Below are 12880 nucleotides of genomic sequence, written 5' to 3'. Positions count from 1 at the left end.
TTAACTAAAGAAGTTATTAGTGCCACAAACGTTTTACCTTGTTGTTTCAAGCCTCGCTGCAGAGCGTTTTGTAGAACATGAGTGCAAATAGAGACCCCGCGGCTTTTGTCAAAATACTGAATGCTGAGTTCCCTGTTTGCTTTTTTTTCCTGACATTAATGATAGCAATAATCCCCCACTGCTCCTAATCCTCTTTGCAAAGGGCTGGGCCTAGTCCCCTCTGCAGTCATGTGTCCCCATCTCACATAGGGACCACCTGGAGGGACTTTAGATCTGTTCAGCTGTTGGGAGGAGGCAATGGGAGATCCTGTTCAAAGGGATATGTCAAAAGCAGGATGCAGTTCTCAGAACAGGGATATCTCAGCACATGTGCACAATCCCTGCCCACTTGCTGTGTTTTTACCCACCCATGCAAACAGACCCTGCAGGGATCAGCCTGCCCTGCAGCCCGAAACAACAGCTCAGTTTGTAAACCAACCCGCACCCGACGTGCAAGTGTTAAGTCTCAGCTCATTTCACATCCCTCTTTAAAGCCACCTCTGAAGTGATGGGTCCCCTCGGACTAATACTGAAGGAATGATTGCAGCATCCCTGGGACAGCCTCCGTGATGGGCACCGATTAATCATGCCTCAGTTACAGAGCAAACCCAACCTTGCAGGGAATGGTGAGACCCCGAATGCTTCCTGCTGTAGCAGTGAGGTTTTAGTTAAAGTTTTCCAGCAGTTTCTCTCCGAGATCTGTAACAAGGTGGGCTGCTGTTGTCTTCCCTTGGAAAAGAACTGCAGCAGAGATGCAAAATTATCCTCAAGTTCACACCAGTTTCAAGGCCTGCCCAGGAGAACCAGGAATATCTTCCTGTTAAATCTCCATCTGATGAAATGTTCAGTCCCCATAACAAAGCCACCTGCTTTGTGGAGGGGCACAAAGGCACGGCACATCCAAACTGCGATTCCAAGGGATCATTAACATCAGCTGGGCTGAAAGCTTTCCTAAATCCCACTCTGTGTGTGTGTGTGTGTGCAGTTTCTCCTCTGTGAAAACTGTGGCTTTCATCTCCATCCCCAAGGACAGCAAAGACTGAGACATGGTTGTTCTGTGAAGGGCGGAGATGTTCTTTCCCTGTCTGGTGAGTGGGATGGGATTGGAACTGTGGAGGCGTGGAACAGCACTGCTTGTCCTGCTCACAGCTCCTCTCCATCCTGCAGTGAACCACTGAGTGACGTGGCACTGGGGGACACAGTGAGTGAGCACGGTGGTGATGGTTGGACTGGTTGGGTTGATGGTTGGTTCTCTGTCTGTTCCCTTGGAAAAGAGCAAATCTGTGTCCCACCTCCAAGTTTTGATCAGCATTATCACGTCTCTCAAGGTTTCCCAAAGGAAGAGCTTCTCCTCACGATCTCCTCGCTGGTAGGGATCCCTTGGTACTGCCTTTCCCCATTCCTCCCTCCTGCTTCCTTACAGCGAGCCCACGGCGAGGCTTCATTCCTTTTTTATGAAATGCCTTGCAGTCCATTTACCAGCACGCTGTAAAATCGACGCGTTAATAATTAAAGCTACAGCTGTCAAAATAAATGGCCAAAGTCCATTTTGGCAACACTATGAAATATTATCCCACCACGCTGAGGAGGGGCTGTTTTTCTGTTGCCGTTACGTGCTCGCAGCCAGGAGGCAGGCAGTGCCCTGCCATCAGCAGCAGTGGCATTAGTTCAGATTACACCAGCCACAGTGACAAATGGAACAGTGACTGCAGGCTGACCCAGAACGGCTCATTTTGTCCCCATTTCTGAAAGAAGAAGCACAAAATGATCACACAGTGCTGGATGGGAAGGGCTCTGCAGGCATTTTGTGCTGACCTGTGGGCCCTCTGCTCACCACTGGCTCCACTCCCTCCTCCCAGCAAAACCATACTCCCCAAACCTCCCAACCCTCTGCTTTCTGTCATTCAGGCTGACCCCAATGAGGTTTTTCCCCTCTATTCCTGAGTGTGAAGGTTCTAACCCAGAGCTGCAGCCACAGTGCAGATGATAGTAAGTTCTGGCTGGGAGTGGGCTGGGAGCTGCAGGGATGGGGAAAGCTTCTCTGGAAGCTCACACCATATTTTATCCTCAGTCATATGACATGTTGGGGTTTTGAAGCCACAGCTCTTGAACTCAAGATTATTTAAGATGCTCTGCTTTCATGCATACAACAAAGGCTGCAAGCTTCTGGCTCTCGTGGTTACAGGCAAGAGGCTTGGGAAAAATAAAAAGACCCTGAGAAGCAGTGAAAAATAACAGAATTAAAAATACATGGCATACAGGAGGATTCCCACAGGTATTACTGTGAGAAAACTTTGTGATTTGGGGGGAAGGCTGAGCTGCAGGGCTACCAGCTCATAGCCTGCTCTTCCTTACCTGCAAAGAGATGCATCCCAACCAGCCCCATCCTCATGGCCTGAGCTGCCCCTGTGAGGCTCCAGGTTATGCCCAGAGCCCAACTCAAGGCACATGGCAGGAATGTGCCACAGCTGGGAGAGGCAGCAGGTCCATCTGCCAGCATTAATTACTGTGACAAGATGCTATGGACTTGCTTAGCAGTCTGATGCTGGGGACGTTTCCCACATCGCCTACTCTGTGCTCACCATTGCTGCTAAACCTTATTGCAGTGAGAGCTTCAGTCCTGTTTTGTCTCTGGACCTGCTACTAAGTTGTTCCCTGGTCTCCCCAGAGCCACTTACACCAACTCATTCTGCCCCCGTGACGCCCCAAAGGCAGCATTTGAGTGGTTGGCCACATTGTTAAGCACCAAGCTGTGTCTTCATGTGCTTGGCTTTAGCTGTGGAAATGATGACAAAACATCCCCACCTCTTTCCTTTGTCTGTGGTGTGAGGACAACAGCAGTGGAGCACTGTCATAAGTCACACCGAGCCCTTCATATGAGGATGTTCCTTGGAGAACCTCGAAGCATCTGGAAGAGCAAATCCCAGATCAGTTTGCAATTGACCTTAGATGATACTTCAAATAGTTTTCTTCCCACACCTATTGCTTTCTGTTGGATACAGATGCATTTGCAAAGGATTTCCCAGCTCCTCCCAGCAATACAGGGTGCCCAGTGGTGGATCCCCATGGTCTCACAGCTCCCTGTGCCCTTACAGAAGTGACACTGCTGGGCCCTACCTCCTCCTTGGCTGGGAGCATCCCGCATGAATGCTGTGCTTTGAATTCTCCACCTTCCAGGATGCATCCGAGCCCTTTGGGTGTCTCTAAGATGCCACCTCCTCCGGGACTTGTTAAAGCACTTCATCAGTGCCCATCTTCCTCTGCGGGGCTGACCTTTCGCTCATCACCGCTGTTGCTACCTGACTGGGATCACCTCCGAAGAAAGGTTGCCATGGCGATTCCATATTCAGCTCAGCCAAAAAAATCCGGCTTCTGTATCTTATTAAATGCTCCTTTTCAAAGACCCTACGTGCAGGGAGCCACGGCCGGGGGCTGCCTGCACTCATCACCACGAGGAGTTGGTCACCTTACCCCACTGCCGTGCCCAGAAGAGTTTTTGTTGTGGTTGGCTGAAAGCTCGGGGTTTGTAAACTATTAGTGTTCCTATGAAAACACTTCTCTGCGAAACGTCAATCAGCCTTTTTCAAGGGGATTTTTCACAGCTCTCATCTAAACTCCACTGTCAAATGTCAGGAGCGGATGTTTAATGAGGATCGGTTGGAAGCCCTAATTGGATGGGTATTCAACAGGCTTCTTTTTTTTTTCCAAACAATTGTTGTTTTATCCTCGGGCCTCTGTTTTCACAGAGATTCCTGTTAAGTTTTAGAAGCTAATCTCCATTTTAAGCTCAGCACACGTGGATCCTTGGGGGCTACTTGTAGTGGGCTTTCATTGAGTGCACCTGGAGGGCAGAGGGAACACCCACCCAAAGCATGTCTGCCCTGACAACAAGGAGCATTTGGGGGTACTATTGGTCCATGTACTGCAAAAGGATGGCTGAGTGTGCAGGCAAATGTCAGGTCAGAAGGCAGCAGAGTGGTGGGGTGCTCCACCACCTCCCTTCTCTGTGCATACACAATGGCATGAAGAAGGGATGTTCAAATGTTTGTCTCTAGATGGACCTTGGTATCACATGGTCTGATTTTTAGGTGCTCCTCTGTGGAGCCAGGAGTTGGATGTGCAATAGGTGACAAACCTTTCCACAGACATGTCCTGCCCCAAATTCATACAAAGCAACCAGAGATAATGCCCCTGCATGCCCCGCAGCATCCGCTCTGGGCCTCATTACCTCCCATCCATCAGTCAGCAGCATTCATTTCCCACCCGCGGTCACACTGCCTTTGCAACAGGTGCTGCAGAAAGCATTTTGAGCCATCTGTCACCAAACACGCCGTGCTGCATCACCAGATATGCCTGTTGAAATCCTATGAGTCGTGCTGGGACCATCACAGCCCAAACCCAACGCCCCACACCCTGTGCTCCCATATTTGACATCCCTGTGCTTGGTGCTGAGCAGCCCTCAGCTCAGAGTTCCCTGCACTTATTGCTGCTTCCCAACTGGAAAACCTTCATGAAATGGTTTGTTTTTGCACCTGAACTCAGTGCTCAGACACCTCCATACAAACCATTGTTCTTTGATTTTTTCTTCCCCCCCCTCCTACAAAAAAAACCCACAAAATGTATAGCAGATGATTATAAAAACATCCCAGTTTCCTATAGCCATGCTTTTATTGCTTTTTTAATTAAAACCTTGAGAGGACCATAAAAGATCCATCACAGATGTGTTTCCATCCTCTGTTCCACACTGAACACAAAGAACAGAGCACTACTACAGCTCTGCCCCATCGCTCCCTGTTTCCATCCCTTTGGCTGAGAAGTGGCCGCTGTTCCACCGCACACATAACACCTCTCCATCCCTAATTGCATTCCATTTCACACGTGCAGTTACCAGAATGACTTCCAAAAATAAACCACGGGATGTTCATAGCCTCCTGGTTTCTCCAGCCAATGAATTGCTGTCCTTCTGCTCTCTCCTGGACACTCTGAAAGCAGGCTGGCAAGCCCATAAACCTGCCCTTCTCATAAAAGCACCAGAAAAAATGCCCTGAAGCCTGTACTCGAGGCAGGTGAGCCCCACAGGTTACACATCATAATGCCTACCCCATCGTTACAAGGCATTTATGATGGTGTCTTAAGTCAGCAACCTCAACAACTCCCCTGGTCTCCAGCCAGGAATAAAAGCGCTGAAGGAAATCAGGCCACAGTAATTTCCCCAAACCACAGAGCTAACATGCATGGTAATTAATTCCTTTAGTGGAGAGAGGTTTTTCTAGCTGCTATGAACTCTCCCAGGGGCTGACACAATAGCACGTCTCCTTGGCGGTCAGACTGCCTGCCCACGGCTTTCATCGTGCATCCCACAGCATTCCATGGCACACGCATTAGTCCTCCAGCACGGTGCCTGCAGTGAAGCTGCCAAAGTCCATCCTCAGGCATAGGGATGTGCCCTTGGAGGCGGTGGGTCAAGCAGCATTGCCAGGCTCTGGGCTTCAGCTTGTGTCCTCGCACACACTGCCTTTCCAATGCTATGAACAGCACAGGATGCCAGCACCTGGCATCTCTGGGGGCACACAATCCATTTACAATAGAAAAACTCCATATCCAGAGCTTGCAGTTAGTATGGACAGGGTCATCTTTCTGACAATTGTCTTAGTTATGGAAGAACTTCAAAAATCTTCAGCTTCCTTAAGTTTGCTGTTGAAAGTTTCCTAAATCGGGCATGCAAATCTCTAAATCTGATCACAGATGGAGTGTAAATACCACGTTGTGAAGTTGAAGGACACAGCTTCCCTTCTGGGGAATAAGATATTGCAGTAATTTGATGATTTTTTTGTTTTGTTTTGTTTTCTTTTAAGCACGCTTCCTTCAAAGCTTTCATCCACAACACAACATTCACCCACCCCCGTAACTAACTTGTTATTTTACAGCAAGTAAAACGAAACTGGAGACAAATGGCTGTTGTTTAGTGCCATTAGTTTCAATGGCTTTACACAATATTTGAGTCATTGGCTCGCCTCTTGCTTTGGAGGAAGCCCAAATCTGGATGAATCTACGCGCATTACAAACCATCCGTGGGGCCAGGCCAGGCCTGCCTAACAGATGCAGGTCCATATGCTTTGACTCTGCACCCATATGGAGCACTGACGCACAGTCCAGGAGCAGAGCGTGCCACTGCTCCTCTTCTCAAGCAACCTCCCATCCAAAGTCATTTGCAGACACGAGCACAGCTAAGCAAGCTCATCTGGAACCTGTACAGAAGACACCACAAGACTGATGGTCCAAGCATAATATTTCCTTAGCTCTGTGGTTCCTGCTGAAACCTAAATGGCACCACTTTCTAGAAAGCTGTTCGTTAGGCTTTCCTAAGTGCTCATTACAAAGCCCATTGCAGTCCTACAATGTGCTTTAACCTTTGCTGCACGGGTCATGCAAGAACATGGAGTGCTTCATTGGCACTCACTGGAGGGATCTCTCCAGGCAACCAAAGCAGCAGACAGACAGGGCTGTGTCACAACGCCTGGAGGGGCTGGTTCACAAGAGGCACAGGATTGGTGTCAGATGGTCTGCCACCATTTCAACACAGCAGGGCTCAGCTTGTGCTGCTGGCTGTGCTCCTCCAGCAGAACTAGATTGCTTCTTCTGGCCAGGAGCTTTGGAGAAGATCTGGATGGCTTTAGGTGTTTGGCAGTGCTGTTTTTCCTAGTGCTTAATCCTTGCTCAAACTCTGTGTTGTTTTTTTTTTCTGTCATTGATGCAACAGATACAGCTCAGTCCTGCTTGGAGCACAGGAGCAGCAAACTCAGCACCTGCAAAGTCTTAGAGGAGAGCTGGGCTCCCATCCCAAGCCATACAACAGGTACATTTGTACTTATTTCATTTTATTATTCACTTTATTAACATGATTATTACACTTATTTATAGGGCCACCCTTCTCTTCTGCTTTGTGCTTCATTTTAAAGAGCTGTTTAAAGAGTTCAGAGCTAGGAATGCCTATGTGGGAGATATTTCCATCCACGGTGCTCAGCTCATGCACTGAGTTGTGACAACATCACAGTGGGAAGGGTTTAGTGGGAGCTGGCTGTGATTCCCACAGAACTACTCTTAGATTTGCTTGGAAATGCTGTTAAGCAACTAAATGCCTTTGCCATCAGCTGGATTATGAGTGCAATTGGCATGTGACAGCTTTGCTCGTGCATCGAATGGAGCTGAACAGGAGTGATTCCCAGCTGGAAAAGGAGCTTATTTCCCGATGCCTTGATGTTGCTAATACTGGGGGAGAAGTTCATCCTCTTGAGAGGATGATGATTTTTTGGTTATCATTCAGACCTCCGTTCAGAGCCTTTCTCAGACATTTCTTTACAAAAATAGGCAATGAGTAATCATCTGAGCAGTGAAAAATAATGCATGGAGTCCATTACCCGGCTGTGGTGGGCTATCCGGTCTGGAGCTGAAGCTGGGAGTGCCATTATATCAGCAGTGAGATGACCTGACGTGGAGCTGGGATTTGAGCCATCCCAAAGTGTCACACACAAGATTTGCCTGCTCATGGTATCTGCTCCTCTCACTAGTCCTGCAGCTGGGAAGATACTGCGCTCATAAGCCACGTGAGTAATTCAACAAGGAAAAGAGTAGAAACACTGAATGGGTAGAACAATGTGTGGTTAACAAAGCACCGCACTGGAGATCACACACTTGGTTTTACCTCTTGATATTGAAGGGCACTCTGGAGCAAACCACATGCCTGCCATCCCCGACGGGGCTCTCAATGCTTTAAGCTTTAATTTCCATACTTTCAAGCTTCCCTAGCATGTAATTGGGTTCTTTAATTTTTTTATTTTTTTTTTTAAGAATTAATGCTCAAAATGACAGCATTTCTCTCTACCAAGATCTGTATAGATGGTGCAAAAGACCACCAGAGCAATACCCCATAACAGTGCAAGGTAATGAACAAGACATCCCCCAAGAGAGCTACATTCGCATTGGTATATGTGAATACATACCTTTGTAGCAGGAATAAAGCACTGTGCCATTGCATCACAGCATGATGAGCCAAGCTAAACCTTCAGGAGAGTCCTTATTCAGCCGGGCCAAGCCCTGCTTCGGGGTCTGTAATGACAGGCTCATTCCTTGAGCTTTGGAAGAGCCTTAAAGGGGCATTAAGTTATCCAGCAAGCCCATTCCCCAAACTCTCCTCCCACAAAACAGGCTCTAAAGTGATCCAGTGGCAGGGACCAAGGTTGGTAAAGCTGGGTCCCAGCTATCTGCTGGAAACAGAAGGCAAAGCATGGTCCCAGCAGGGATTTGGGTTGGCCACAAGTGCAGCACACAAACAGTTTTGTACCTGCCATGGGACCCTTTTCTTCCCTTTTCTCCCTATTTAACTGGCACAGTATTTTATGCTCTTACCCCATCAACACATCACAACTGCACATCTCTTTCATTTCTCGTATTTTTATTCAAAAAGAAGGTTTGCTAACAGCGATCAGTACCATGGCCCAGGCCCCTCCATACAAAAGCTGACTTCAGCAGTCCTGGGCCTTCATCTCCATCCCTCCCTCCTCCGTACCAAACCAGGGACTTACAACCACTCCTGAATCATGGGATGCTCTTCGACACTGCAGATAGCTCCCACCTTGCAATTTCACTCTTTGTCTCCCTCCTATCTCAGGAAACCTCAGCAGCTTAAGCAGAGGTTCACAGACAGATTTAGCTTTATCCTGGCACTAAACTCAATGAAAAGAAAGTTAAAAAAAAAACCAACCCAACAACCTAAACAGGTTTAAAAAGCATACATAAAATTAATCATTTTCTGGAGTTGTAAAGAAATGTTCCCCAGTGGCAGATTAGCCCACATTTATCCACTGTAAAGTTGCTTACACCTTAATCTTCGGCATCTTCATCTGACACTAATTAGCAGGCTGGAGGTTCCTATGGGCATCTTACTGTCTACATCCCAAAACATGAAAGAGAGCTCTTCCTTTTACCACTCGAAGCACTTTGCTTTTAAAGAAGCAATATCAAGTATAGCAGACTCAGGAGGTACACTTCTTAAACTTCAAAATCACAGTGGAATTAGGAGGCACAAAGGTGCAGAAAACTTGCCAGGAAAGCATTGCAATGCACGCCCAGGGCTCGGCTGTGCAATGTTATTTGCTCACACACAAATTATACCCAAATTGCACTCACTGAACCCTGGGCCCACCTGTACTCTGGCACCCATTGCTAATTAGGAGATGAATCGAGGAGGCTATAGAAGCAGAAAATTAAATGGGCTAATCAGATCAATGTAGTTGCTTCCCACAAAAAAAAGAACCCCAAATTTACAGAAAAGCCAATGTGTGATTGTAAGAACTTTTTCATATTTAGGGACTCTCAGAAAAGCACGGGAAAAGATTAATTACTTCTTTGACGTTCATTACTGTGCAAGCATCCCATTGAGATCCATCTGACATCCTATTTAACTGTTCGCAGCAACAACTAATTGGAGCTTGAAAGAAAGGCAAGAGCAGGACTCCAGGAACATGGCACAGTGTGCTAGCTCCTTGCAGGGAAGTGAAAATAAATTATTTAGACTTGACAAAGTCCCTTGAAGTCCTGCGGTCTTTCTGCTTGGCTGGGTCTCAGGCCCATCACCGATATATCAGCAGTTATTTTTGGAGGGGGAGAGAAGGCAGGCTGCTTAGCAGGTAGCTTTTGGGAATTTAGAGCTCGTCGTACTTATGGTTTTCATGAGCCCTGGCAGATGTTGAGTGTCTTAGACTAGAGCACAGTAAGACACTTCATACTAATGGTGTTGGTTTGCAGCATCAAGCCTCCTTCCTGCCATATTCCAGCATGTCTGCTCCTTTCTACATTGTTCTTTAGGAAAGGAAAATCCATCCTCAAAACTCACCCTCATCATCCTCCTAACTGTCCACCCAGCTCATCCAGCAAAGGCTGCATCCCCCAAGGCCACTCGGATGCCCACACCACTTGGAATGGGTCTGTGTGCTGCTCCGCTGGGCACTGGGTCCTGCAGGGCAGGAGATGGGTCCTGCTCGGTGCTTCTGAGCTGTGAGAGCCGCCAACAAACCTTCCCTGCCCACCCCGCTCCCTGCCCCTTCCCTCCCCGAGCACGGAGCCAAGAACGTGCCAGCAGCGGCGCTCTTGGCCGAACAAACTAACTACCAACCTTGGACCAGTCACGACAAACGGCTGAACGTCTACCCATCACCTAACATACCCTCAAAAACCAAGGTCACCATCACACGTCATGGACGTAGATCGAACGCCTGGCCCAGCCCAGCAAACCCAAGGATTCACCCAGGCTGGTCCCTCCAGATGCTCATGCATCTCTCCTACCCGTTCCTTGGTGAAACACCGAACAGTTATAATACTCAGGTCAATATATATAGGTACCACGTATATATATTTGTGCCGCTGCTCTGCGCATTAACAAAGACACCCAACCCCACTGGGCTCCTTTCTGCCCCCTCCCCGTCCTGCCCCGGTTGTGCAGCCTGCAGGATCGCAGCCAGGGGCCATCCTACGTGTCCCCCTCACATTCCCCTACAGTCAGCTTCAAGGCTCCCTGCTGGTGCAGAGTCTTTAAGGCTTTGAACTCCAAGGGCATGGTGTGCGGGCTGGCCTGCGAGGTGTAGCCGTACTTCAGGCTGTCGTAGTAATGGTACTTGACCGGCTGCTGGTTCTGGTCCAGGGGAAATGGCCAGAAGCCATAGAGATGGATGCGGTTGCAGAAGCGAGTGGCCAATGTGTACATGAGGAGGCCAGTGGTGGGTCGCTTGATGTGCACCTTGTTGGTCAGCCAGTACCTGCAAGGGAAGAGCAGAGAGCCTGTCATCCCCCTGCAGCCAAAGCTTGTGTCTCTTACTTTTTTTCTGTGACTGAGATATATTGGTGATTCAAAGTGAGAGGTTTCTGACTAGCAGAAGAGTTCTCCATGCCAAGAAAGCCTCTCTAGGGGTTGCTTCATGAATAAGCATCTCCTGCTCTCTGTCTGGCGGTTACATCACGCGTGTTGCTATGGCATTGAAGCATCTCACGTCTTGGCAATCCTTTATGAAAAACAAATTGCTTGCAACGCTGGCCTTCAGTACTTCAGCCTACAATTATCTTCCAATCAACCCAGGAGATCAATACCACAGAGCAAACCATCCTCACATCAAGTAGACTCCAGCAGACCCTTCCTTGAAGCAGACACACACACAGCTGACAGTTTTCATTGATGAATGAAGATTTACTGACAGTAAACACAACAGGGCTGCAAAAACGTTAGCCTTTGAATAAAGGGTCAGCTGGCTGAGAGAGCTCAAGCACACCACCGTGCTCCTGTTATACCCAGCCACTGCTCTGCGATCCGGTGTCAAAATACATCACCACACTGCACAAAGTCAGTCCATGAAATATGCAATAGGGCATACCCCAATATACAGCTACTGAAATATACCACACCTACCATGATATACCATACCTACCACAATATACCACAACTACCATGATATACCATACCTACCACAATATACCACATGCCATAGAGATCAGATGAACTCATTTGCAAACTGTGCTAGCTTTTATGAGCAATGGCCAAAAAAAGGGGGAAGGAGGCATCCCATAGTGATGCATGAACAGAAACAGCATCAGCAATTGTATTTTGGCATGCTGATAAAAAGTTTTATAGCAGCGCTAACACCCCTGCAAGTACAAAGTTTCCAGTGCCAGTGCTTTATTGCATGGACGATTTGTCCAGTTTGCTCAGCAAGAAAGCACTGTCAGAGGAGAAAAAACAGAAAGGAGAAACTTTAAGCTGGTTGAAGAGGTCCCCAGGCATGTTCCTTCCTCCCAGAACATGTTTGATGCCGCCACTGCCTGTCTGAGCCTTCACCGTGGGGTCTGCCAGCAGATTACTTATGATGGGTATTTCAAAGGGACTGGGTGCAGGAGATTGAGCACGGAATGCATCTTGCTCCTCATTCGCGCTTCCTGCTGGGCTCCCCAGGGTTTGGGGCTCAGACAGCGGGAACCCACGGGAGAGCAGAGCCATAATCCTGCAAATTAGCTTTTCACAAAAGCCATTAAAATTTAGCAACCAAGGCACAAAATGTACTCGCTTGTTCTCAGCTAGATAAGAGGAAAATTGACTTTTCCGGTGAATCAAATTCCAGAGGCATGCAAGGGCAGGGGACAGCAGAGTTCATGGGGGTCTAACAAACACCCCAGGGTTGGCCAAGGATAGCTATGGTGTTTTTAAGGTGAAAGTCCTCCTCACTTGATCTCTCTCCTCTGCACCCAGCATGAAAGAGGAGAAAAATACTGAGAGAACAAACACAATCCCCATTCCCAAGGACTGAGCTGTGGGGCAGCCAAGGCTGCAGCGGTGCTGAGGTCAACTTAACCCACAGGTGGATGTGAGACAGATTCCTTGATTGCTTTAAGGGCGATCACACCACATCCCTCATGTGTGCAGAGAAAGGGAGGAAATCACAGCCACTTAGCACTGAATTAGGGTACACCAGGCAGCAGGGAAGCCACCTGGGAAACACTGTTCCATCTGTGGGCCTGCTTTAGTGGGAAGACACAAATCTATGTATGATGCTCATGGAATATCTCACTTCACCATCACCACCTGAAGCATATTAACGATGACAAAAATGATTGGGGGCAACCTCAGAAGAGTCCTGCTAACAAGTGTGCACAACTAGCATCAAAAGCAGTTTTGCCACAACAACTCAAAGCAAATGAGGCAGCCGAACACCCTGAACCTTCCAATAACATCAGGGTAGGGACCAACTCAAATGATTAGAATGAAAAGAATGGATGCCATACATAACACGCAATGGCCAAA

At 48.1% G+C, this 12880-nt stretch overlaps 1 protein-coding gene and 1 long non-coding RNA gene across 3 annotated transcripts in view; one reads left to right on the top strand and one right to left on the bottom strand.

Moving 5' to 3' along the window:
• The first annotated feature begins 5095 nt into the window (after window positions 1–5095).
• Window positions 5096–8795, top strand: LOC116653908. The gene is made up of 3 exons (XR_004308533.1): window positions 5096–5276; window positions 6800–6895; window positions 7408–8795. It is a non-coding gene; the product is annotated as an uncharacterized LOC116653908 (long non-coding RNA).
• The window catches only part of ST8SIA2 (ST8 alpha-N-acetyl-neuraminide alpha-2,8-sialyltransferase 2), a 25090-nt gene continuing 20684 nt past the window's right edge, over window positions 8475–12880 (bottom strand). For both annotated transcript variants that reach the window (XM_015873141.1, XM_015873140.2), the window contains one exon: window positions 8475–10850. In XM_015873141.1, coding sequence (XP_015728627.1) covers window positions 10565–10850 — 286 coding nt within the window. In that variant the 3' untranslated portion in view covers window positions 8475–10564. The remainder of the gene's footprint in view (window positions 10851–12880) is intronic.

This window comes from Coturnix japonica, chromosome 10 (genome assembly GCF_001577835.2).
Source record: "Coturnix japonica isolate 7356 chromosome 10, Coturnix japonica 2.1, whole genome shotgun sequence".
Taxonomy (NCBI): Eukaryota; Metazoa; Chordata; class Aves; order Galliformes; family Phasianidae; genus Coturnix; species Coturnix japonica.
Note: the sequence above shows the minus strand (reverse complement) of the source record. Positions and strands in the feature narration are given on the sequence as shown.